A 23,537-nucleotide genomic window follows, 5' to 3' on the forward strand; every position below is an offset into this window, starting at 1 on the left:
CGTGTGACACGCCGAAGAAATCCAACATCAACATCTCGTCGGCCCCTCCACCCTACCTGTTCTGTTTGCGTCTAATTTGCTTCGGGCAACACAGTCCTCTCGTTGGTTGACCTGTCCTTGTTTTCTTTTTGATACCTCGTATGTGGTTTCCTATGTATGAGTTCTCTGCTTCAGAAATCATATATCACATTTCTTCATCATCAGGTGTCACCCCATGAGCGGTCTAGACGAATGTTGTCTTCGTACAGTCCCGTCTCTCGTTTGCACCACCTCCCTCTTCACCTTTTCGCTCTTTTCTATGCGTCTCTCTGCGCTCCTGCATTCTCCTCCTTTCCTTCAATCTTCTCTAGCACCTCTACGCCGTTTGTGCTTTCTCGCGTTTGTTCAAATTCCCTCTTTCAGACCCCAGGACACGAGTGTGTGACCCAGAGGTTCCGATAACTCCTCGGAAGACCCTAGACGTCCACGTCGAGGTGCATCCGTCGCCATTCCTGGTCTTTTTGTCACACTTCCCTTTTCCACGTCTTCCGGCCCACCCTTCCCTCCTTGTCTTTTTTTTTCGATTTTCTGTGCGTTTCCCGCGGCGTTTTCCATCTTTCGTGTAGTGATCCCTTTGCGTTTCTCTACCCCTGATACTCATGGTAGACCTGTTTTGGACCAACTCCCACATACCACGGTAAGCCGCCGCCAGTATGGGACCAACAAGGCGAGAAATCTATTCCGTGGTGCTCTACGGAGTACACAAACTCTACTACTACAGCATCCGCTGAACATAATCGATCACGGTCACAAAGCAATACAGCGCCCTTGCTAATAGCTATTGTCTTTCCAGATATTGCAAATTTATCTCGTTTGCTTTCTTGTTTCATGACGGTTCTTGTTGGTTTTTGTACCAAATCAAGAGACACGGTCACCAAGGCTGGCACCATTTTGGTTGAAAGGAACGCACACTGCTTGCTCTTCATCTTGTGTCGTATTTATGTCCTTTCTATCCTTTGCCTCTCATAAATATTGACGGCTGACGCAGAAAAAATGCTTGCTACCACATCCTGTTCCCTTTATTGTCGACTGTTCCCACGCTTCTGTTATGCATAAGTCCCTCTCTGATCAAGCCCTCTGTTATCTATTCATTTTAGGGGATCACTTGTTTCTTCTTTCTCTCCTCCTCCTTCTGGTGATTAGGCCGCAGTTGCCCACCGCCCATCCCTGCGGACAGAGCGTGATGGGAAGACACACACACACCAACGCGGCTGAACCACATCAATAGTATTCCGTCTACGCACAGTCTCTCGTCATCTAAGGTTGATGTTCTGTTGTCAGTCAAGTATCGCCCAGTACGGTCATCCTTTATCAACGACATCTTAGTTCGACCACCATACTTCTTGACTTTCCCTTGTTCTGTCCCACACTCTGAGCATCCGTCAAGTAGCTCGTCACTTAATTCGTTATTTACCGTACGGCATCCGTGCTCTTCCTTTCAACGTCCAGTTGGTGAGTTTATTTTCCCAATATCTGCCCCTCCTCCCCGTTGGTCATTCCCTTCTCCACTACCGAAATATCATATATCTACTCGTGGTCCCCTCACTCGCGAGTTGGGTAAATATTCTGCGGCCTTCCTTTCTTTTCTTTTTGCTCAAACTCTTCATCTCTCTGCATTCCTTCTCCAGTACTCTTTTACCTTCTTTTGTACCCTGCTGACGATAAAAGAGCTTATATACGGGTACGCCATTTCTACTCTCTTCAGAAAACAAATTCAATACAAAATCTTGCACCTTTCTCATTATGGCTGTGACCCCTGGCCAGTATAAACACAGTAACACCAACGGCTGGGTATTTCAGCCAGATGGGCACGGTGGAGGCGCGTTCACTCTGAGCCTCGGTATAGAGAACATGGGATACACGATTCCCCTTCATCCGGACCAAGTCGCCATCGTCAACCAGGCGGCTGGTCACGACGACGTAGTGCCCCCGGACGGATCCTCCTTGCCGCAGAATACGGCGGTAGACACCTCTGTCACATCTGCATCAAACAACAACATAAGCAACACCAGCAGCATGCCTATCAACACTAACGCACCGGATGCCACAACTGGCACGACTTCGTATACCATCCCGAATACGGCTTGGTCTTCGTCGCCAACATCGACATCTACAATGACCAACTCGGCCAACCCAACCACAACTTCTTGGTCTACCACAACCACTTCCTCGTCTGCAGTTGACCCCCAGGTCCAACCTAAGTGGACTGATCCTGCCAAGTCCATTGACATGAAAACAAACGCATACGCCGGCGCCTTTGGTCCAGACAGCTCCTTCGAGGATGCCGCTTATCCTGAGCGCCGCCAGAAGCAGTCCAACCTACAAGACGGTGCTTGGAATGCCGCTATGAAAACAGGTGAACGGTCCGACTCCGCCATGTGGATTGATGAAGCGAAAAGCACGCCGGCGCCCACTGCACTCGCGGCACCCGCTTCCTTTGCCTTTCCCACACCCACACAGATGATCATGAGCACTGCGAATATGGGTGGTGCACCCATAGCGGCGCCCGTGGCGGCACCCATGACGGTACCAACAATGCAGGCATTTTTCGACCAGTTTCCCATAGTACAGCCTATGAATGACTTGTCACCAACCACGTCGTCCTCCACTGGGGTGACGGACATTACGGACGCCTCCTCGAATCAGATGCACATGTCTCCACGCACCTCATCTGGTGGCTTGGTGGAGGCGCCCGTTGCGGTCACGACTACAAACTCAGGCACTCTGAACTTCACTCCCAGTGACATCGCCATGTACGGATCGCTCATGGGCCACAGTGACCTGCAGGCTTATCTGCCTCCGGCAACTGCGGAGACGGCAGCCCTTGGTGCAGTCTCGAGCAATACGCCCTTTGTGAGTGCCCAAGATTCCAGCGTTCTTCAGGCAGCACAATGGAACATTCCCTTTACTGTTGCACCCGCCACGAACGTCTTTGCACCCGCCACGACGCAGCCGACAATGGATCCAACCATGAATATGCCCATGGACATGGCATTCGCCAGTACAGCGGCGAACCCCACGCCAGCAGTGGTGGGTGCAGGACATGTTGGTAATGTCGGCTCCGCGCCTGTGCCACAAATTGAGCCAAACTCGCATGGTAATTACATCCCCTTTGTTCAGCATCCCAACATGCTACAGGCACCCGCCCAGTGGGCTCCGGCATCATTTGAGAGCAGTTCTGTGAACTTTCCGTGGCTGCCGGTGGCAGACATTACAACCGTGCCCTTCCCACCTCCTCCACTTCCCTTTGATCCTGTCGGGCCTCTTCAACCCCAGGTCCCCGTGACTCCCCAGGCTCCCCAGGTCCCCGTGACTCCCCAGGCTCCCCAGGCTCCCCAAGCTCTCCAGGTACACAAAAACAAGCCCAAGCCCACACCCAAATCCAAATCACAGCAGCCTCGACGAGTTTCTATTGTGCTTGAAGATCCCAAGCCGAGCACCAGTACGTCTGAGTCTAGCGTCGAACAAGCCAAACGTCCACAATCCCGCCGCGTCTCGCAGTCTTCTGGGACTGTACATCCTGTGTCCGGTATTAGTCGCCGGAAATCTATTCCTCCTCCTCCTCTTTTCAATGCCGTCCCCGCACCCCAGAAAACTGCTGTGCCTAGCACTGGGATCAAGTTCCTGCCTCCTGTCTCTGTCCACGTGCAAACTCCGACCACGTCGTCTCCCCATAAGCACACTCGAGTGGTCGAGATCGAGGGCGATGAATCGTCTCCATTAAAGCGTACCAAACAACAGCCATCATTCACGGCCCAGGCATCGCCACAGCAGACACAAACTCAACATGAAAATCAAGAGAGAAAGAAAGAGACGGAGATTTGTTACGACATGGATGCCAATGGTCAGTACGATGCCCGGATCCCTCGCTTTCCCACGGGGCCCGGTCAGGTACCGCCGACCCTCGGCCGGCCATGCGTTATTCCCACACCTATCGGCGAGGTTCTTGTCCCCTGTTTCAACGTCTACGCAGCAGAGGTGATTGCCAACTCTGACGCCGCCACAGGGTCCGAGTTTGTCTTGAAAATGTCCCAGGGCCTAACTGAGTACTCCCGCCGCAACAAACAGCCGCTCTCGGTCGAGAGCGAGATGGCCCGCATAGCTAAAGCGCAGAAACGGGGCGAGGCCATTGCCAAGGCCCGGGCCAAGGCCGAGGCGAGAGGTAAGGCTCAGGTTCCCCAAGTGAACGAGTCTGTAGCGACGCAAGCAGCAGACGTTCAACCTTCCATGTCTCAGGCCCACGCTCCATCTCCTTTTGAGCGGGCCACCATTTCCCAGTCGCTGCGTGGCCAGCCCAATCGGCCAATGAGCACCGCAGAGCTCAATGTTGGCCAGAATGGCATCCTTCCCATGTTTATTGTGGTGAGTCTATATCCGCACTTAGTAAACGTAATGAACGGTACTCGCGTCGACATGTTACTGACATCCTCTACAGGGGCCACAAGCAGTTCATGCGGCACCAGGCCCGCCAAATAGGCCGGCCCCTACTACTGCCAATATTGCCGGTAGTGTGGACGTTGGCACATCAGCGGCTCAGTCGTTCTCACGTCCTGTGTCCCGTGTTCCGCTGCCTGCCACTGCGATGACAGTCCGGCCACAGCTTCCTATCAGCCGAAAACCTCATACACGGGCATCGACCAGATTATCCACCTTGCACTGTACTGGACGTGGAGCCAATGCCAGCACCGGCGCGTAGACTGGTGCTACGAAGTGAACTGTAGTGGCAGGTGGGATGCCTGGTGCATCTTTACCATTGTTTTCTTTCTATTTTCCGTATTACTTGCCCGATTCCCTATTGTTCGTCACCCCCTTTATCTGTCTCTTTTCCTGTTTTTGTGGTTCTCTTAATTGGTTCTGCTCCAGTCTTTGCACTCTCTGTTTTGTTTTAGTGGTGTATTTTCTTTGTTCTTGCTCGCCGTTTTCCTTCTATTCCTTGTTTTCTCTGATTTAGTATAATGCGTAACGGGTAGCTTATGTTTTTCGCTATAAATAAAATATAATTTCGCCGGTCGACTCATGCTCTCCTATGTATCAGAGACCATGTCTAGTTTCATACGCCTCTGTGAAGTGTTCCGCTACACAACTCATCTTCACACGAACAAAAACATCCTGGTATTTCCCCAGAGGTAACATAAATCAGAGTGGGTAGGAGCAGAAGTCGATGCTGTCTGCAATTAAGAAAGTCACAGGGCAAAGTCCTATCCGACCAACTCACGAATCTTCCTAGGCATGCGTTGTACAGAGTTTAACGTGCAGGACGGGATCGGGACGAGCTTGCAAATATACCAGTCTGGGGAACACCAGAGCACTCTATCTCGTTCGTATTCGTCGTGCGTCACTCGCCAACCGACCTCTCACAAAGGGGCAATGCTTACCAACAGACTTGGCGAGGCGTTCTTTGTCTTTAGCAGATGCTTTGTATGGATTTATTTTCTGATGATATTAAACGACCCGTCCATGTAGGGGCCTTCATGTGATGTTGTGCGTGTGCTTGCACGGCATCCAACATGCTCTGAGCAAAGACCACCCAATACAACGCACCACTCTATGCAAAACCCTCATCTTCCCACACTCCTCACCCCTGGTCAGTTTCCTCTTTCCCGCCAACATAGTACCACAGTAGTGCTACATTGGTCACTCTAAAAGCAAGCCCAAACGGCAACTTTAAGCGACCTTGTCCTTGTTGTGGTAGTTGACCTTTTCGTTCCAGCTAAACGGGAGAGTTAGTGTCAGTTCATATGGTCAACTGTCGTTCCCGTACCGTCGTCTCGACTGCTCCTCTGGTCGCTTCCTCCCCTCTGGTCTCTCATCTTTCACTTGTCCCCCCAACTTAATACTTACAACAGAGTCTTGTCACCGTCACCCCACATGAAGTTCTTGGTGCGGATGTTCTGGTATGGGTACTCGGTGCGCTCCTCCAGAGGGGGGAGGTGCTCCCAGTGCTCCCAGTGCTCCTTGTACAGGCGATAGGCGTTGTAGCCCGACGCGGCCAGGGCAGGGATGGCGACGCTGTTTCCCGATGGTTAGTAATGGCTAAAGCAATGTGGAAGTGATATGTGAACGGTCGAGCGGCGGGATTGGTCGAAATCATCGTGGGCGCAGCACGAATTAAAGGAAGCGGTATGTCGGCGATGGGCACGTCGGTGGGATCCGTATTGTTCGCAAACGATCCGCGATTCGATCACTCGGGTGGTTCGGCGGCTCGTTATCGGAAGGGCGAGTGACAGAGAGGGCAATGTTGAGGGCGAGAATGTAGGATGTAGAGGGAGCTTACAAGATGGAGATGTTCTTCCACAGGTCTAGGTATACGGTTAGCGATGCTGTGCCATTGACGTGCGCTCTTCCAACGACAGAAGACGCTCCTGTCCATGCATCATGGGCCATTGCAACAGGGCTACTCACTGGTCGTCTGGGCGGCGTGCTCCTTGACGGCGCGGCGCTCGCGAACGAACGCGTTCTCGCCGGCAGCACCGGTGGTCGGCGTCGAGTACATGCGACGGGCAGCCGGGCCCGCGCGGCGGGCGATGGCAGCGCGGAGCATTGTAGATACGATTGATACAAAGGAGTGGCGATGTGGTGTTGTTACGGATCGTGGTTCGTTGCTGGTGAGGCAATCTTCAATGGACGAGGACGGTAAGAAGTCAGGTCAAGAGGGAAAAACCGCCGGCTCTCGGGAGACGAAGCTTTTCCCGCAAAAGCAGCACCACACTCAAAGCGCACGCCAAATCAGGCCACTCCCATTACCGCGGCCCCACCAGCCGTACTGCGTTGTGATTGGCCAACTGACCAAGTCTTGCTTGGTACCGGAAAAACACTCGGTCCGCTCCAACCACGGGCATCGCATCTGAATAACGTCACTTGCGCTTGGATGGGCCCACTCTTGCCTGTTTTGGGACCACTGGGCAATTACGCCTTTGTTTTGCACAAGTGACCATTCAGGCGCCACCTGACGACGCATCACCAGCGCACTGGTGCTCCCAAAAGGAGCCATCCCTCAGGCGCTATCATCAGCGTGCCCCTCTCGCGTGCCTTGATCGACATCTATCGCAGCACCTGCCTTGTCCTGCGTTTTGCTTGACAGGTTCGTTCCTGCCGCGTGAGTCTTCTTCCGTACCTTGCACTTGCTATTCTAGTTCTCTAGTGACTCCGTTTTGACCTCTTTTCTGTATCGTCTTGATCTTCTTTTTCTTTGTCTTCTTCTTATTCTTGTCTTTCTCCCCATTTCACGTCGTAGGCTTTATGTTGCGACCCTGCAGCATCCGCCCTCTCGTGCTTCTCCACGGCTGTTAGCGGGCTGTTGGTCCCCGAGATCCCAACGGTTGTCGTCTCATATTGTCTCGCCACTTTCCATATATTTGTTTTCGTTTATCTTCTTCCGTCTTGTTGCATTTTCAGCCCACTCGAATTCAGCGTGTCGTCCGACGGATATTTCCACTTGGCGGCCTTCCTTCGCCCCCGTTGGTAACGCGCGTTTTAGTCTGATAGCGGCTGCTGCGACCGGATATCTTGGCAAAAGTGCAGTCACCCTGTCGTGCTTGCGCGGTGGTTCGCTTGCGTGCGTTGCCCAAGAGCCTCGTCCGCCTCGACGCCTGCGTCCTTTGACCGATACTCTCCACCGCCATCCTCCATCACCCCACGTCTTATCGTCGCCTTGTGCTCGTACATTTCGGCAGCGTTCAACGCCGCACCGGCCTCTTCCGTTCTTTTTCTCGTCGTCTCTCAAACAAACCCTCGTCCAACCGACGATTTCCGTCCAACGGCCGATGTTTTCGTGCAGACGTTGCGTGCCCTCTGCAGCGACTTAATATCGGGCTACCGTCTTGTGCAACCGCCTGCCTCCCCAACCTCTCTTGCGAAGCGACAAACATCCTTGCCCTGTACGACAATTTCCGCAGTCGGAACCGTCCTTTTCCCCTCGCCTCTCACCGACTCGCCCTCTGTCTCCAACATCACACATCGCCACCGCTTTCCTCTCCCATCACGCTTGCTGCCTTGTCCTGCTGTGTTGTGTCGCAGCACATTTGTGACCAGCTTCTTGCATCTTGAGATACCACAGCCAACCAGCGAGCCGCCCAGACGGATCCGTGCATGGGCATTGCCCACAGTACGACCGCAATCGAACACCTGCAGATACGGAGGGGAGGGACTGCAGCGCTGGTCTGATTTTGTCGTTGCTCGGTGTTGGGCATCTCCCCGGCCTGACTTGAGTCTCGCTGTGTCGTGGACGCCGCTCGAACGACGCCCATACATCGCTCACCGACATCCTTCCACCAGCTGCAGCACGGCCAGGCTTGATCAAGCCTGGGATGGTCGTACCTCGTGTTCGCTTTCGCTGCGCTCCATAGAGTAAGTCGGAAACATCAAGGGAAATGAGAATGGCGAGGGGAAGGCACGGCGCACGAGATGAGGGGTCGGACAGAGCCTGCATACGATTTCACTCTGTGCCCCGTGGTCTATATCTGGGCCTCCGTTCTGCTGTACCTTGTGTGCTTGTGTTCTGGTCCCTCTTGTCAGCCCTGCTTTCCTGCCAGTGATGCCTTGAGTGTTGATTTTGATCTATCTACTAACACACTGTTGCTAGATCTCTGCGGCGCCTTATTGCCTCGTCTTTCACACCTACCTTGTGCATCTCGTTGTTTTCTTAACCAGACTTTCAAGCAATCTTGATCTGTTCTCAAAACACCTCAGCGACACCAGTTGCGCATTCGACAACATTTTTCATTAGCCTCGTGTTGCGTATACGCACTCTTGCACTAAGCCTTTTTTTTTTGTTCTTGCTTTTACTTTATACCCAAATACGCTCTTTTTTTATTATACTTGTCCTTTTCGTTTTTGCGGATATCGCTTCACCATGGCGCTTCTTGTTCGTACCCTTTCTGCGCTGGCCGCGAGCACGGTGACGGTGTTTGTCATTGTCCGCGCCATAGCTGCCGACAGCTATCCCGTGCCCCCTCGAAATCACCGACCTCACATCTCCAGCGTCCCTGGTTTCCAGCTGTTCCCACCGAACGCTGCCATCTCTCTCACCGAGGACAACAGCACGTTCTTCCCGGCCCGGCCAGCCACCTTCGGCCCCGAGCTGCCAGAAGACGGCCTTAGCGCAGCGCTGTGGATCGGCGCAGGCTTTGGTGAAGACGGCGTCGAGCCCCAGGGCGAACTCGGTTGCAGTGATGTCCCTGGCTGGGATGGGAAGCGTGCCGCCGATGGTAACCCAGTATTGCCTACCGACGGCTTCTTTGACGACGGCACGGATAATTACCTGGAAGACTACTCCTCGGGAACGTACTTCCGCAACCTCCACAAAACCGTCCATGCCAAGGCGGGCGTCACGACCCCCGGCCGTGAAGGCAGCCGTAAGGCCGCCGACGGCATCACCGCAGTCGGTGCCGATGTCGATGTTGACGAAGTTGAGACGAGTGCTGCTGCAGCTGTCAATGCTGCTGGTGTCAGAGGCGACTCAGCGCCGACAGCTTCCGACTTTACTGCGGGTGCTGAGGCATATGGCCCACGCGGAGCACGCAAAGATGTGTCCTGGAAGGACTCTGGCCGTCATGACAAAGCAGCCAGCAAGGTGCCGCACCACAGTGATATTCAGTCTCTGCAGGAAGGAGCTGAGATTGCCGGAAAGATTGTGCTCCTTAGGAGGGGCGGCTGTGGGTTTCTGGCCAAAGTCATGTGGGCACAACGGCGCGGTGCCGTCGGCGTGATTGTGGGCGACGACCGCAAAGGCGGGCCTCTCATCCAGATGTACGCCAGTGGGGACACCTCGTTTGTCACCATTCCGTCCGTGTTCACAGCACACACCACGGCCCATTTGTTGACAGCGCTGGTTGAAGCCGTGCAAGACGACGAGACGGGCCTTAAGAAAGCTCCTGGCATTGAAACCAAGACCAAGACCAAGACAACGACAACAGCGCCCGCGCCCGAAAAGACGGATGCTGCTGACGACAGTTGGTTCTGGAAGACCCGGCCGCGAGAGTGGGTGCTTGACGAGTACATTCCCACGTCCACGTCAACCGCCACTGGTGCCGACCCCACATCCACAGGCTCTCCCGGCAAGGGCAAGGGAAAGGTGCTCTTTGTGACCATTGCACCCACACGGAGCACCCTTCCCCTCCTTGACACGCTGCTGGTTGTCATTGCCAGCCCCCTCCTGGCCATCATTGTCATTACGGGTATTTTGATCTTCATCCGTACCCACTACCGGTACCGCGCATGGCGCGCCCCAAAGGCCGTCGTCGAGCAGCTGCCGGTCCACATCTACGTGCCGCCGGGCGCAGCACCACCGGCCCCGATCGCCGTGCCTCTCGGCTCTGCCGTTGCCAGCCCACTCTCCTCGCCGGCTCGCTCACCTAGCCCGCCGACACTGGAGCCTACACTGACGACTCCGCTCTTACAGCGGCCTCGTTCGCGCACGACGACAGGCGTGCCAGGCGATGAGCGCCGTGTGACCGTGACCCTTCCCCCAGCCGAACCACACCCGCCGTCCCGGTATTTCCAGGTCGAGTGTGTGGTGTGCCTGGAAGACTATGTGGCCGGCGACCGCGTGATGAGCCTACCTTGTGGCCACGAGTTCCACGAATCTTGCATGTACGTATTTGATCTCCCCTTTGATCTCCCCTGCCTGACTGCCCGATCTGCTACTTTCGCCGTGCTGCTCATGCTGACATGTTCTAGCACCCCTTGGTTAACCACACGCCGGCGTACCTGTCCTATCTGCAAGGGCGATGTCGTGCGTGCAACGGCTGGCGAATCAGCATAGACAAAATGTGCCACATAGTCCGTGACACGCGCTCTCCTCAACGACGCTCTCATTTTCTTGTCGTCTTTTTTTTCTTTTTTTCTTTTCGGTAAACTTTTTGCATGGACCGTTTGACAGCACAGCCGGTACTGTACAACTTGATTCCACGACTTCGAGCCGTGGCTATGATTAATTACTTGTGGGATGTTTCTTTTGTTTGGGGGAAATGGGTTTCTATTGTTCCGGATTTGACGATTTTCAGTCTAATGTCATCAGTCATCGGACAATACGCACGGATTGGAGTACCTTTGTTTTGTTATGTCATGTGTACTTTGATCATTCCCGCTGTTTCATTTCCTACTTGGTTAACATCTTATTATCAGCTCTCATGGCGTTGGAATTTTCAACTTTGGTTTATATTTTGTTCCTCAGCGGTGGTCGTTTAGGCCGCCTACATTCAATGAATACAAAACACTTCTCTCAACAGCAATAGTTTATGGTAATTTTCAGGTTTTGTTATATTTAACGAGACAAATCCGTGGATTTTCTATGAAAAAACATATTGTTTTACGTATTTACTTAATTTTTTTAAAAAAAGATAAAAACAAGTGCATAAAGTAAGAAACATAAATAAGTTCAATAAAACGATCATAAAATTATCTTGAAAACACAAATCATTTTGCATGTAACGGTATGCATTTTCATTTACATCATTGTAGTGTACAATGGTTCTACTTTGTTTCTACTTCGGGCCGGTCCGGTCGCCAGTCGCGGCACCAGACAAACGTGGTGCATTGCCACGCCGTGCCCTTTTCGCGCTTGCCCAGCGGACCCGGCGGCCGGGCGCACATGTAGAACGAGCGCCCGCTGTTGACGCCAGCCTTTTTGGTCACAAATGTCTTGCAGGGCTCGCCGTGCTCACACAACGGCGTCTGGCGCTGGCCGAGGCCCAGCCGCGACCACGACGCCTTGGCCGCGTCGAGGCTGCGGAAGGCGGCGTCGACTTCTTCGGCCGTCATCCACATGTTGTCGTCATCGTTGGCGGCAGCGGTGGTGGCCGCTTCGTCGAGAGCAGAATGCACAGCTTCTGTCTCTGGCGTGGCCAGCACAGTGGGTGGGTTCGGGTCCCCTTTCTCTCTCTCTGTCTCTTTCTCATTCTCCTTCGCCTTGTTGTTGGCAGGCCGTGCGGTGAGAAACATGTTCATGGACATTTGGGTGCCCGAGGAAGCCGAGGCGGACGTCTTGGCCTTTTTGGCCGGCCGGGCGGAAACAGAAGAAGACGGCCGGACGGACGATGTGTTTGAGCCGCCGGTTCCACTCAGACTGCGACGTAACGTGCCTGTCGGGAGAAGAGACGGAGTCAACGATTGTGACAACGGTACGGTTGTTTTAGGTTTCGGAGTTGACGACAGCAGCGATGAGGCAGCCCCACAATCCCCAGAATCCCCAGAGTCCCTAGAGCCATTCGCGTCATCTCCGTCATTCCTTTGCTCGCGACTCTTGGGAACACCAGAGTGACCACCCCAAAACGACTGGATTCGGCTTGGCCTGGATTCTGACAAGCTGCTCTCCCCAGCTGGCGTTCTTCCCATCTCGCCTTCAGAGGGAAGATCTGTCGACTGAGAAGGCTCGTCATATCTGCGGACAGCCGACGTCTCGCTCACATGTCCACGTTGGCTTTCGTTAGCAGCGACGTTGTCCGTCTCGGAGAGAGGCCGACTCGGCAGGGATGGCGAGACGACTGCGGATAATGTGTTTTCGATGTTCGCATGGAGTGCAGGTGGCCGAGATCCTCGGTCGTCGTCGCGCGCTGCTGGTATGTCGCTCAGCGGCTGCGTAGAGTCTGCTGGCCCTGCAACGGATTCAGGTCTCTCGTCCTCGTCCTCCCCCTCCTCCTCCGCCGTCACGGCCACATCGTCGTCCTCAATCGTCCCCGCACCGCCATCTTCGTCGTCGGATTCGACAAGCTCGACAGCTTCTGCTTTGAGGATCGCGGGGAGCTCGGGTGCAGACGACTGCACCCCTGCGGGACCTTTTCTAGCACTGCCATTCCTTTCTGAAGGATGAACGGACGACTTTGCATCTTGTGTAGCACTGGTAACCGAAGCAGTAGCGGGGAGTTTGGGTGTCTTTTGGAACATGCTCGCAATGTGTCTTCGATTGGAAAACTGCGGCATGCGACGGGCGGACTGTGGGAAACGCGTTTTCAGCAGCGCAGTGTCCTCGTCTGGCGGCAGCACGTTCTGGCCGCCGACGAACCGGCCAGGCGGGTTGAGATAGTCGAGACTGTAGGTTTTTCGTTTGGTGTGTGGGTCGTCCTCTTTCTCTTCACCACCGTCCTCGATTGCCGCCTGCAGCACAGCGTAGACCGGGCAGTGATCCGACCCAAGGAGGTGCGGCTGTATGTCTGCTTCTTGCACGAGCTGCATGACCTTGGGGCTGCACATGATGAGGTCAATGCGCGACCCAAAGTTGGCCGGCCGGTGGTTTTTGCGCGTGTCCCAGCACGTAAACATACCCGTCCGCTCGGGATGCAGTTCGCGGCATGTATCGTAGAGCACAGGCGGACGCCGCGTCTCCACCGCGTCGTCGATAAAGGGCGTGCCGGTGTCGGAGACGGTACGGCTGTTGAACAGCAGCTGGCTCAGCAGTTTGGGCGCCCGCATGGTCATGTAGTTTTCGTCAAACTCTAGAGCCTCCGACATCATTTTTTGCCCCTGGTGGCCCCATATGCCGGCTGTGTCCAGCTGGTCGCGCATGATGTTCAGGTCACCGCACAAGACGACGTTTTTCCCGGCGGCGGCCAGGTTGCGGATGCGCACATCGAGGGCGAGCAAAAAGGTGTTGCGGTAGCCCGTGCGTTCGTGGTTGCGGCGTGCTGGGCAGTAGACGTTGATGAGGACGAAGAGAGGGAATTCGAGGATGAGGCACCGACCTTCCGAGTCGATGACTTCGCGGCCCACAGCGGCCCTGCGCAGTTGTCTATCGGTCGGGTAGCCGCCAATCTGTTTGTCCGGTTGTGCGTCGACATACCGCGTTTGTGTGCCGGGGATCTTGAGGACGCCCGTGACGCCCTCCTCCACCCGCAGCGGAACGCATTTGCTGTCGCGGGTGTAGACAGCCACGCCAGAGTAGCCTTCATAGCACCTGTCAGTAAGACCCGTGCGTCGGAGCGGAAAGGAAAGGTACGATCGGGAAAGGGTGGTGTTGGCGCACCTGTTAGAGTGTGCGGGAAGCTGTAGAATGTGTCCCAGCCGTCGACAAACACGAGATCGTCGGTCAAGCTCGCTTTGGGTGTCTTGACCTCCTGGAAACAGACAATGTCTGCCTCGAGAATGTCAAACATGGCCTGGGCCTGTCAGCATAAAGGTCTGTGGTGCGGCTCTCGTATGGTATGAAGAGGGGCCAGCCAGAGGTGAGTGTGAAGTCAAGTCGAGGGCGGTCAGACGGAGGCACAGTCGGTCAGTCGGCTTGCTGTTTTGTTTCGTACCTTGAGGCTTCGGTCCTTGTTCCATGGCGAGTACTTGAACGGATTTCGAATGCCGTTGACTGAGGAAAAGCGCGTTAGAGGCCGCAAAGCCAAAGTAACGGTAACATCAACACCCAACAACAGCCGTGAACCATACCATTCCATGTGACGATGCGCACCGTCATCTGCAGGTGCCGGTTAGCCGATGCGGCAGTTCACTCATGGTCCGCAGACCACACTCTGGGGTAGGAGTCGTGTCCACGTGAGGGAACTCTGCTTCCCCCGGACCCCGTAAACAAAGCAGACATGGGGACAAACGTGCCTTGGCAGCATCGCATGGCAGCAGAGGCGTTACAGACAACGGCCAACTGGAGAGTGGACGGCGACGGGCGGCGACGGCGGTTTCGAAGACACCATCGAGACTAGACGATGCGGGCGTGGCCCGCAGTCTCTGGGGCTCGACGGTAACTGGTGGCTGTAGTATGTGTGTGTTTTACGTGTGTTGAGGCTTCGGGCAGTCGGTGAGATCAACAGTCGTGAACGTATATAGAAAGTAGCCACCAGAGCTTGTCGAGAAGGTGGCGAGCTTTCACCGTCAGGGAATGACGTTTCGCGACTGGGACTTGATCCCCTTGCCGCGAAGTCACGTGCTGAAATTTGGGGTCGTTCTCCCAAACAGACCATAAGCTGACCCCAGATCCATGCACACGTGATTTACGTCATCCCATCTGTCGACTTCATTTCACACGGTTGTGAGAATGAGCGGCAAAACGGGACAGCTCAGACGGGCCATCCAACTCCCCAAACAAGACGCACTCCGCGCACCCAAACATAAACCCAGATCCCAAAGAGGTAATACGAGATGGGACTGACAAAAAAGGACCTAGAACCCGGTTGGCAAGCCAAGGGAGAAGCGTTTTTCGACGAGTTGCGGATCCGATCGACCGCCTACGGAGTATGTACGCTGCAGGCTCCTTGTTGTGGTGTGGTTGTGCATGTGGGCATTGCACTCCGCCTGTGGAGGGTGGCACGCATGGGCCGTGTGGGATGGGAGTTTGTCGTACTATTGGCTGCCGAAGATGCTTTGAACAACAAGGAATATTGCTGCACGACTCGCGATGGAATTCGGAGCGTGAAATGACCTGGAGTGACTCCGTAATTTTAAACATGAAGTAATATGAAGTGAGATGAGAAGACAGTTGGAGAAACAATACGACCTTTTTTGCCCACCTTTCTCACCACTCGGTGGATCAACTTGGCATAATACGACATGTGTTGTACAAAAGGGAAGCAATGTCCAAGACACGAAGTGGAGAAAGCAGCGACAGGACAAGACATTCACTTTGAAACTGAAAGCTCATAACTTTGGAGGACAACTCCATAGAAAAACTTCAAAAGCTTTGCGACTCTGTCAACTGTGTCCATTTTGCGTCCAAAGTCGTCAAAGCATCCAAATTCCGAACCTTCAGCCATCATAATTCAAATGCTCGAAATACCTAGACACCCAGACACCCTCAAATACATGACCGCTGCCGTGTGGAAACGACCCTCTGCATCCCGAGCCCGGTACTCACAAGACTCATAAAAGCAAAGTAACCCAAGCCAGAGGCGCGAAAAGGAGAAGAAAATAACACCCGCTCAGCAAATCAAAGTCATACCCTCAAGGCGCCCATTCCGCTGTCATCGAACGACAATTCACTACATATGGCACCGAAATCATAAAAAGTAAGTATCCCAATGATAAATAAGCAAACTCATAAGAAGCAGTGGACGGCCAATTTCATCCGTTTCCCATCAAGACCGGAAAACACGCCAATTAAATCAGACGACCAGCAACATGACATCAGAAAACAGTCAGCGAATAGTAGGCGTCGCTGTGGCTACATAAGCGGAAGAACATAATCCGGAAAAAAGTAAGAAAAGGATGTCAGTCGAGCAAGAACCGAAACGACGGCGTCTCGACGACCTCACACGTTCATCGCGCGGAACAGCACGGCCGCCACATTGCGTGCCATGTCTGACTTCTTGCCCAGGTACCACAGCGCCTGGATGCACTCCTCGCAGTGGCGCAGGCTTGCGCGACAGGTCTCGCCTTCGTGGCCCAGGAGGTCGGCCGCCCCTTGCTGGCGGACCCCGTCGGCCGCCCGGAGGTGAACGGTGGCGGCCTTGGAAAAGGCGCGGATCAGCAGAATGGTCCACGGCTCGGTCAAGATGGTGCCCTCGCGCACGGCATGGTGGAAGTCGGGCATGCTCGGGTCCGCGTCGGCGTTGGGCATCAGCGGCGTGGCGACGCGGGCGACGTCAGCGAGCTGCAGGGCGCTGGAGCGGCGGATGGTGGCCACGGTGTGGGCTTGTTCCCGCATCGCCCGCGACACCTCCATGCCAAGGCGGTTGTCGTCCACCACGGCCATGACGTCGGCCAGCATAAGCGCGGCGAGGTGCCAGTGGGCCAGGATGCACACGAACCAGCCGCGGATGCGCGTGGGCACCGTGGGGTAGTGCTCGATCAGCTCGCGGTAGAAGGCGCCGTACGTCAGGTTCCAGTAGCGGTAGATCATGAGCGTCTCGCTGATGAGCTCCTCGATGGGCTGGCCCTTGGCGAGATACGGCTTGCGCAGCATGTTCTGCAGGTAGAGCACCTGGCGGTACAGCAGCACCTTGACCGGCGCCGCGCGCGTGATGATGCTCGCCGCGTCGTCGTACGCACAGGGATAGTGGTACGGCGAGTGCGACATTCGCTCCGGGTCGTCCTGGATGAACAGGTCGATGCGCCACCGGTTGTTCTTCTTGCCCGGCTTGCTGCTGGCCGCCACATTGGCCGGGTCGGTTCCGTCACCGTCCTTGCCTTTTCCGCTGCCATTGCTGTACATGGCGTTCCGGATGTCCTCCATACCAATGTTGCTGCCGTCGCCGTTTGGACCAGTACCACCAGGACCGCCCGTCCCATCCGGACGAACCTCCTTACCAAGGAACATGTCGTCGTGCTCGGCAGCCTCGTGTTGGCTCTCCTCGTCGGCCAGGACCACGGGACGCTCCGTCATCGAGGCGGAGATGGTGTCGAACATGACAGCCAGCCAGAAGAGCAAGCCGACGGTCTGGCTTTCCTCGGAGCCAAGGTAGGGCGACGACGGGTCGGTGACGTCGCGCGTGTAGCGGCCGTTGCGTCTGTCGTTCTTGGGCATGCTGCCGGGCGGCTGCTCGCCCAAGAAACCCAGCTCGTGGTTGTCAAACTTGAACTTGAGCGCGTGCATCTTGCGGGCAGCGCGCTCGATGAAAATGGGCGGTCCGTCCTTGTCGATGACCTCGTTCAGCTTGTCGAGGATGGCCTCCCGACGGCGGCGGGCCTCCGCGCCACTGTCGTTGGTGCCGTCGTCGCCGTCGCCGTCATCGGCCGACAGCGGGCCGTTGCCGTACTGGGCGTTGCTGGTGGTGAGCTCGAGCTCGGCGAATTCATACTCGTCCCAGGGACGCTGGGTCATGCTGAAGATGAGCTCGGCACAGACGACACGGTACGACTCGATGTCGGCGCAGTCCTGCAAGGCGATGCGGGCCTGCTGCCACAGGGAGCGCTGGATGCTGCGATCAAACTCCTCGGTGGTGGCGTAGTTCATCGTGGCGAAGCCGCCCGCATAGGTCTCGCGCTGGCGCTGGCTGCCCTGGGCCCATTGGGTGGCAAAGGCCATGATGACGAGGTGCAGGGCCTTTTGGCTGGCTTGGTTCTGCGCGGCGGTCAGGCGCATGATGCCCACCTGCTGCGCGAGCTTGTCGAGCTTGGTGACGCGGCGGTAGATACGATTGGACCATTTGGGACCAAACTGCTGCTTGTAGTTGGCCTGCGGTGCCCAGGTGCGGCGGCCGCCGACAGCCATCGTGGGAATGTCGCCGTTGACGGAGCCGTTGGTGAGCGATCTGATGGGCTTTTGCTTGGGTGGGCGGGCCCAAACATTGTACGGACACGTCTCCTCGGTGATCCAGCAGGTGAGGTTGTGCTCGAGCACATCGTGGTAGATCTGCAGCAGGTTCTCGGAGATGCTGTGGTTGTTCATGCGCGTAGCCAGCATAAACTCGACCTGGTTGGGTGTGGGCGACACCAGGGAGTATGAGGACACACGACGCGCGCCGACCTCGCCATATTGCGGCTGGGCAAAGGACGAGCCGTGCTGGATGGAGTAGCTGTCGTTGATGACAGACGACGACGCACCGTCCTCCTCCTCGCCGTTGACCGAGGAGAAGACCTCGGGCGGTGACAGGTCGAGCATGGCCTCGCTGGTGGTGACATTGAGGTTTGTCTGGCCCGGTATCACACCCCATAGCGCTGTGGGATCCGGCGTCACCATGTTGTGGAACGCAGGCCGTGAGACAAGCTCGGTTGTGGTCGCAGGCATGCCGTTGAAGGGCAGACCAATCAAGCCAGCGGTACCGTCCGTGCTCACACCGGCGTCAAAGCTAATCGTCGATACGTCGACGCCATTGGTGAAGTTGTGATGTTGTTGCGGGTGGTGCGGATGATGTGTGTTAGGGAGTGGTACAAAGGGGTCGAGAGGATTTGTCAGGGACTGGAACGGTGACGGCTGGGTGGTACTCCAGAATGCCGACATATCGACGTTGGCCGTCGTTGTCGTCAGTGGAACGGAAGACGGCATACCGCTGATATCGCCAATTTCGGATGTTGTGCGCAGAGTCGACGTCGATGACTGCGGGGGCGAGGGGAAGATGGATGCTAACGGCAGCCCCGTCGGCGGTGCTACTGAGGAGGTTGGCGGCGCCGAAGCGGATGTGCCAGCCGCGGCCGTATGTGCTTGCGTCTGCTGTGTGTCCGCTGCACGATGCCGCTTTTTCTGGCGGAGCTCAACGGTGCGGGTGGCTGCCGCAGATTGTGAGGCCAGCAGCTGTGAGCGTGCCCAGTTCAGGGTGCAGTGCTTGCTGGTCTTGAGGCAGTACGAGCAAGGCCGGTACTCTGTCTCTGGTATTGACGCGCCATTGGCTGCTGTTGTTGGGTTAGGCTCGGACGGCACAAGATCACGATTGCGACAATATGCAGGGAGACGAGCGGGGGAGCAAGATCTCGACACTTACCATTCGAATCCCGGCCGAGCAATGCATCGCTCTTGTCGGAGTCGGCGAGCAGGCTGCGGCGTACGGACTCACGGAGGGAGGGGGCGTCGCACGCCCGCTTGGCCTTGCGGCACTGATCACAGGAGTGGTTTTGGCGTCTCATTGTCTCATTGCCTGCGGCGGGTGGGACGAGGAACGGATCCGATAAGGGCGGCAACGAAGCGCCGGGATACGACGCAGGTGGGTCAAGAAGCCAAGAACGGAGGCGTGTGACGTGCAGGGCGTCTTGGGCCTGGGATCACACGACAAGATGGGTAGGTAGTCGTTGTCGTTGCCGTCGTACGGCGGCAGTCTGCCGCTGAGTCGTGATTGTCGTTGTGCTCTCGTAACGTTGTATTGTTGCTGCCGTGCTCCGGAGAAAAGACTGCAGCGACGTCCTCTCGCAGTGGGGCGGGCCGGGTAGTGACGCGACAGGCAATGGGCAGTGGTTGGTTTTCTCGTAGCTCTGTCCTTGTCGTCGCTGTGATGTGCGGCTCGTTGGTAGCCGAGGGCCACGCACAGTACGGCTGGTTGCGCAAGATGTAAGTTGGTGGTGCGTGTTTTGGCGCCGTTGGATCAAAAATCAACAACGCGAATGGTAACAGGCGAGAAAGTCAAAAAGTCAGGAGCGGAAGAGGAAGCGACGGAGGCACGCCAGCTGAGACTGGCAGGGCAGGCGCAAAGGGAGAGCGAGACAGACTGGAGGCGAGGCCAAAAGGCAGGAGCCAGTGGGTCTGGCGACGAGTCGTCCTGAGAGTGAAAGAGCGAAGGAAAGACCTAGGTCGCCTCGGTAGGTGCTAGTGGCAAGCAAGCCAGGACAGAGACGCAAAACCTAAAAGGCCTGGCCGAGTCTAACTATTGGGGTATCCGGTGCGCCGAGATCCTCCACTTCCCCGCATTTACTGAGCTAAACAGGGCCTGGCCGATCTTACATCGAAAGCTATGGGCATTGAAACAATAGAGCCAGCAGATTAGCAGATTGGCTCTGGGGACAATGTCGGGAATCGACGAGAGGATGGGAAACGTATGGAGAGCGACCGTTCCCACGGCCGTTGCAAGCGAGACTGTTGTGGCGGTGAGCCGGCGACAGAGAACGGTCCAAAGCGGCTGAACATCGCCGCATGGAATAGACGTCATGGCATACGCATCCGGCGATGGATGGGACGCTGACGGCGATGGATGGGACGCTGACGGCGATCAGAGTATCTGGAGACGGAGCACAGTGTTGTAGACGTCCAAACTGAGGAACAGGTTATGGCGGAAGGCGGGAGAGTGGGTGTTTCCCTAGGATACCGCGGCGACGCCATAATGTTCGTGGCATCACTGGCAGACGTTTTTGCCTTATTTGTCGTGCGTCTGGCATGTCGACATAAGATTGGTCTTAGCAGCAAGCGACAGGGGAAGAAGTAGCAATGCCCAGTCACTTGTTCTCTGAGGTTCTTCCCGTTCTGGGCCTGGCTATCAGCGATGTCCCCTGTCATCTCCTCGTCGTCGCCTCCTCATTTTGTCGCATTACTCGCTTTCGACAGGATTAGCTCCTCGGCCGCCGTCCTTCTCCACCACCACCTCTAATCTGTACAATATGTCGAACTACAGCACACGATGCCCATCATCTCCAGTTTCGTACGCCACCCCCCGGCCTCTGCAGACAATAGTGGCGCCTAAAGGTTCAGCCGCAGCGGCAACAACCAGACCTACGAAGCAAAAAGAAATAAAACAGCGAGTCGCATTAAGGGAAGACGAACATACGGTGAGCTTCCAGAGAAAAGCCAACAGGAGAGCCTCTACGACGTTACGTCCTATTGTTTCGACCGAGCATCATGGAAGGCAGCAGACCGCACGGAGTGCATACCATGGATCTTATCTGGCGAGTCGGATAGCTTCCAACGGGCGGCCTTTTCGGGCACAGGCATTTAGTCTACACGTGACCTTGAAGATCGATGGACATGGATGGAGGATGCATGTGAGGAAGATGGTATGTCCCTGCAGAAGGAATTACAGGCGTCGGACAATTTGGCCGTTATTCTTTGGCGGTTTGAGATAGAATAACGGGCACGAAACGAGTGGCTGGCTACTGAGGGGCGGCACGCTGAGACAATACAATGAATTACTCGGCAATCGAAATCTTTGAATTTCCGGCCACCTCGACCTACATGGGCGGCAACGTGCCGGCCAAGTTCGATAGCTGGGAAGCAAAACGAATCGCATTAAAAAATAATATGGTGCTTTAGATGAGAGTTGTTCTGATGTACGTCTACTATGAAGTGTCATGAGCGTACGGTACTCGTACAGTCTGTCTGGTAGAATCGTTGGCAGTGGGCATAATCGGTCACGATAGTCATGCATTTACATTATGGATGTTCGTATAAGAAAATGAAGATGAAAAATAAAGTAACTATAGAATAAACAGACAACAGTGACAAAAGTGAGCGTACAAGAAATCAAAGAAAAGAAAAGAATTGAGTCAAGAAAAATAAGCCGACATATTAGATGGAAGAATAAGAAACAAGATAAAAAACGGCATCCCTCCACAGGACGGCACAATGATACACCATGACAACGACTGTGCATTGTTGGTAAGTAAATAAGAAGAACGATATAGTAAGTCGAACCATGAAAGCCAGGAAAGAGAAAATATTGATGGAAATATAAAAGCAAGAATCAATGCACCGTGGACAAAGTATCAGGATGATGAAGGACCAATGGATAGCAACCGAGATAGAACAAGGAAGAGGATTGCACCATGTACAACCAGTTCCACTGCCCCTGCATTTCAGTAGCCTCTGAGCTCACGACGGCCTTGGACACGGTAGCCGAGCAGGGTGCGTCCAGCGATCCGGAGGGCAGCCGACGTCATCGGATTGTTCTCGTCATCCTGCGTATACACGTCGTTGTTGAGATCTTGCTGCTGGATGGCCCTCTCGTAGCGTGCACGGATGGATCCTTGCCGGTGACGAACCACCGGACCAACAAACTCGTTGTTTCCGGGCGAGACAACGTGCACCATCCACTCCGGAGACGTGGGGGTGGTATTGGAGTAGCCCATATTGTGCCAAGAACGAACTGTGACACAGCCCGGTTCGGACACCAACTCAATGTCAGTCGGACATCTGCGGCACGAGATATGCTGCTTTGCAGAGATGCCCATGTTCGCATTGGCAATGGCGTTTTCGATGGCCGAGTTGGTGACGGCCGCGACGTGGTCCGCGCCGGTCACGTTGGCATGAGGGCAAATGTACAAGTGCCCAATGGAGATGGAGTCCAATGGTTCGCTCTGTGGTCCGTCATGGCGAGACACCTGTGTCGACCGGTACAATAGGAACGACGGACAACGCTCGGTGACGGTGACGATGGGCCGGACAAATTGCTTGATGGCAACGTCACAAGCATCCGGCTTCGACGAGACTTGGTAGGGTCGAAGGAGTCTGTGGCGGTATTCGGGAAAGGTGCCGGACATGCTCATGTGCACGGCAAACACCATGTGGTGGTATTTCAGTCGGTAGCCCCATGCCAGATGGCCAAGAACAAGGTCGCTTTCGCCGTGCATACAAAAGGTCGCAAGACGAGCCTCGGCTGACTTCACAGCTGGGACATCCCCGGAATTTCCGACATGGATGGCGCCACACGCAGCACAATCGGCCTCGGCATCGTAAATCTCCGTTTGCGTGAACTGAAATGCACGTCAGAAAAGGGTGAGAAGCAGATTGTTCCACGACCTACTTACAGCGGGATCAATGCGGATGGGCGGCTCATGCGACACATGCTTAGGTGTGTCGATGGAGGCATGATGAGCATGGCCAGAGTTGTGTGTTTCTTCCCGAGTCAGTTGATGTCCTAGTGGTTGCGCTTGTGGCCTGAATTTATACAAGAAGAGACAAAATACCGTTGACGGGAACGTAGGTGCCTGCACCGTGAAAAGGGACTCGATTGACCTCGTCATGGCCATAAGCTGTGGCCTCGAGCTGCCGCGTCGCTGGCTTATAGGCTTTGTGAGCCATGATAGATATGTTGTCAGTGGCAGTGATAAAGTTGTGGTGTATGCCAGTGTCACTGATGCCGAGGTGTCGATGCTACAAGGCGCAGAATGGTGAAAAGGAAGCAGAAACCGCTCGATAAAAGTAGCAAAAGCAACACTATGGTTGAGAAAAAAATAAGGAAGAAGAGAGACAAGAAGAGAGGGAGAGAAGGTCACAT

At 55.2% G+C, this 23,537-nt stretch overlaps 7 protein-coding genes across 7 annotated transcripts; 2 read left to right on the forward strand and 5 right to left on the reverse strand.

The window, feature by feature from the left end:
* Positions 1-1,782: 1,782 nt before the first annotated feature.
* SPSK_05913 (uncharacterized protein) lies at positions 1,783-4,735 on the forward strand (the record flags this gene model as incomplete). The annotated part of the gene is made up of 2 exons (XM_016732621.1): positions 1,783-4,401; positions 4,475-4,735. The coding sequence occupies 2 exons, from the start codon at positions 1,783-1,785 to the stop codon at positions 4,733-4,735; spliced, it is 2,880 nt and encodes a 959-aa protein (XP_016592266.1).
* A 968-nt stretch (positions 4,736-5,703) lies between these two features.
* SPSK_06524 (cytochrome c oxidase subunit 6a) lies at positions 5,704-6,580 on the reverse strand (the record flags this gene model as incomplete). The annotated part of the gene is made up of 4 exons (XM_016733228.1): positions 5,704-5,749; positions 5,881-6,048; positions 6,314-6,338; positions 6,442-6,580. The coding sequence occupies 4 exons, from the start codon at positions 6,578-6,580 to the stop codon at positions 5,704-5,706; spliced, it is 378 nt and encodes a 125-aa protein (XP_016592267.1).
* A 1,271-nt stretch (positions 6,581-7,851) lies between these two features.
* On the reverse strand, positions 7,852-8,289 carry SPSK_06719 (uncharacterized protein; the record flags this gene model as incomplete). Its single annotated transcript, XM_016733417.1, has 1 exon — positions 7,852-8,289. The coding sequence occupies one exon, from the start codon at positions 8,287-8,289 to the stop codon at positions 7,852-7,854; it is 438 nt and encodes a 145-aa protein (XP_016592268.1).
* Positions 8,290-8,890: 601 nt separating this feature from the next.
* Positions 8,891-10,801, forward strand: SPSK_06094 (uncharacterized protein; the record flags this gene model as incomplete). The annotated part of the gene is made up of 1 exon (XM_016732801.1): positions 8,891-10,801. One exon carries the CDS (start codon positions 8,891-8,893, stop codon positions 10,799-10,801), a length of 1,911 nt encoding a protein of 636 aa, XP_016592269.1.
* A 710-nt stretch (positions 10,802-11,511) lies between these two features.
* SPSK_05918 (AP endonuclease 2) lies at positions 11,512-14,434 on the reverse strand (the record flags this gene model as incomplete). Its single annotated transcript, XM_016732626.1, has 4 exons — positions 11,512-13,916; positions 13,997-14,135; positions 14,271-14,329; positions 14,407-14,434. The coding sequence occupies 4 exons, from the start codon at positions 14,432-14,434 to the stop codon at positions 11,512-11,514; spliced, it is 2,631 nt and encodes an 876-aa protein (XP_016592270.1).
* A 1,782-nt stretch (positions 14,435-16,216) lies between these two features.
* SPSK_05878 (C6 transcription factor) lies at positions 16,217-19,467 on the reverse strand (the record flags this gene model as incomplete). The annotated part of the gene is made up of 2 exons (XM_016732587.1): positions 16,217-19,236; positions 19,326-19,467. The coding sequence occupies 2 exons, from the start codon at positions 19,465-19,467 to the stop codon at positions 16,217-16,219; spliced, it is 3,162 nt and encodes a 1,053-aa protein (XP_016592271.1).
* Positions 19,468-22,116: 2,649 nt separating this feature from the next.
* SPSK_06349 (uncharacterized protein) lies at positions 22,117-23,341 on the reverse strand (the record flags this gene model as incomplete). The annotated part of the gene is made up of 3 exons (XM_016733055.1): positions 22,117-23,013; positions 23,068-23,156; positions 23,227-23,341. The coding sequence occupies 3 exons, from the start codon at positions 23,339-23,341 to the stop codon at positions 22,117-22,119; spliced, it is 1,101 nt and encodes a 366-aa protein (XP_016592272.1).
* Positions 23,342-23,537: the final 196 nt, after the last annotated feature.

Source organism: Sporothrix schenckii (genome assembly GCF_000961545.1).
Source record: "Sporothrix schenckii 1099-18 chromosome Unknown Cont38, whole genome shotgun sequence".
In the NCBI taxonomy this organism is placed as follows: domain Eukaryota; kingdom Fungi; phylum Ascomycota; class Sordariomycetes; order Ophiostomatales; family Ophiostomataceae; genus Sporothrix; species Sporothrix schenckii.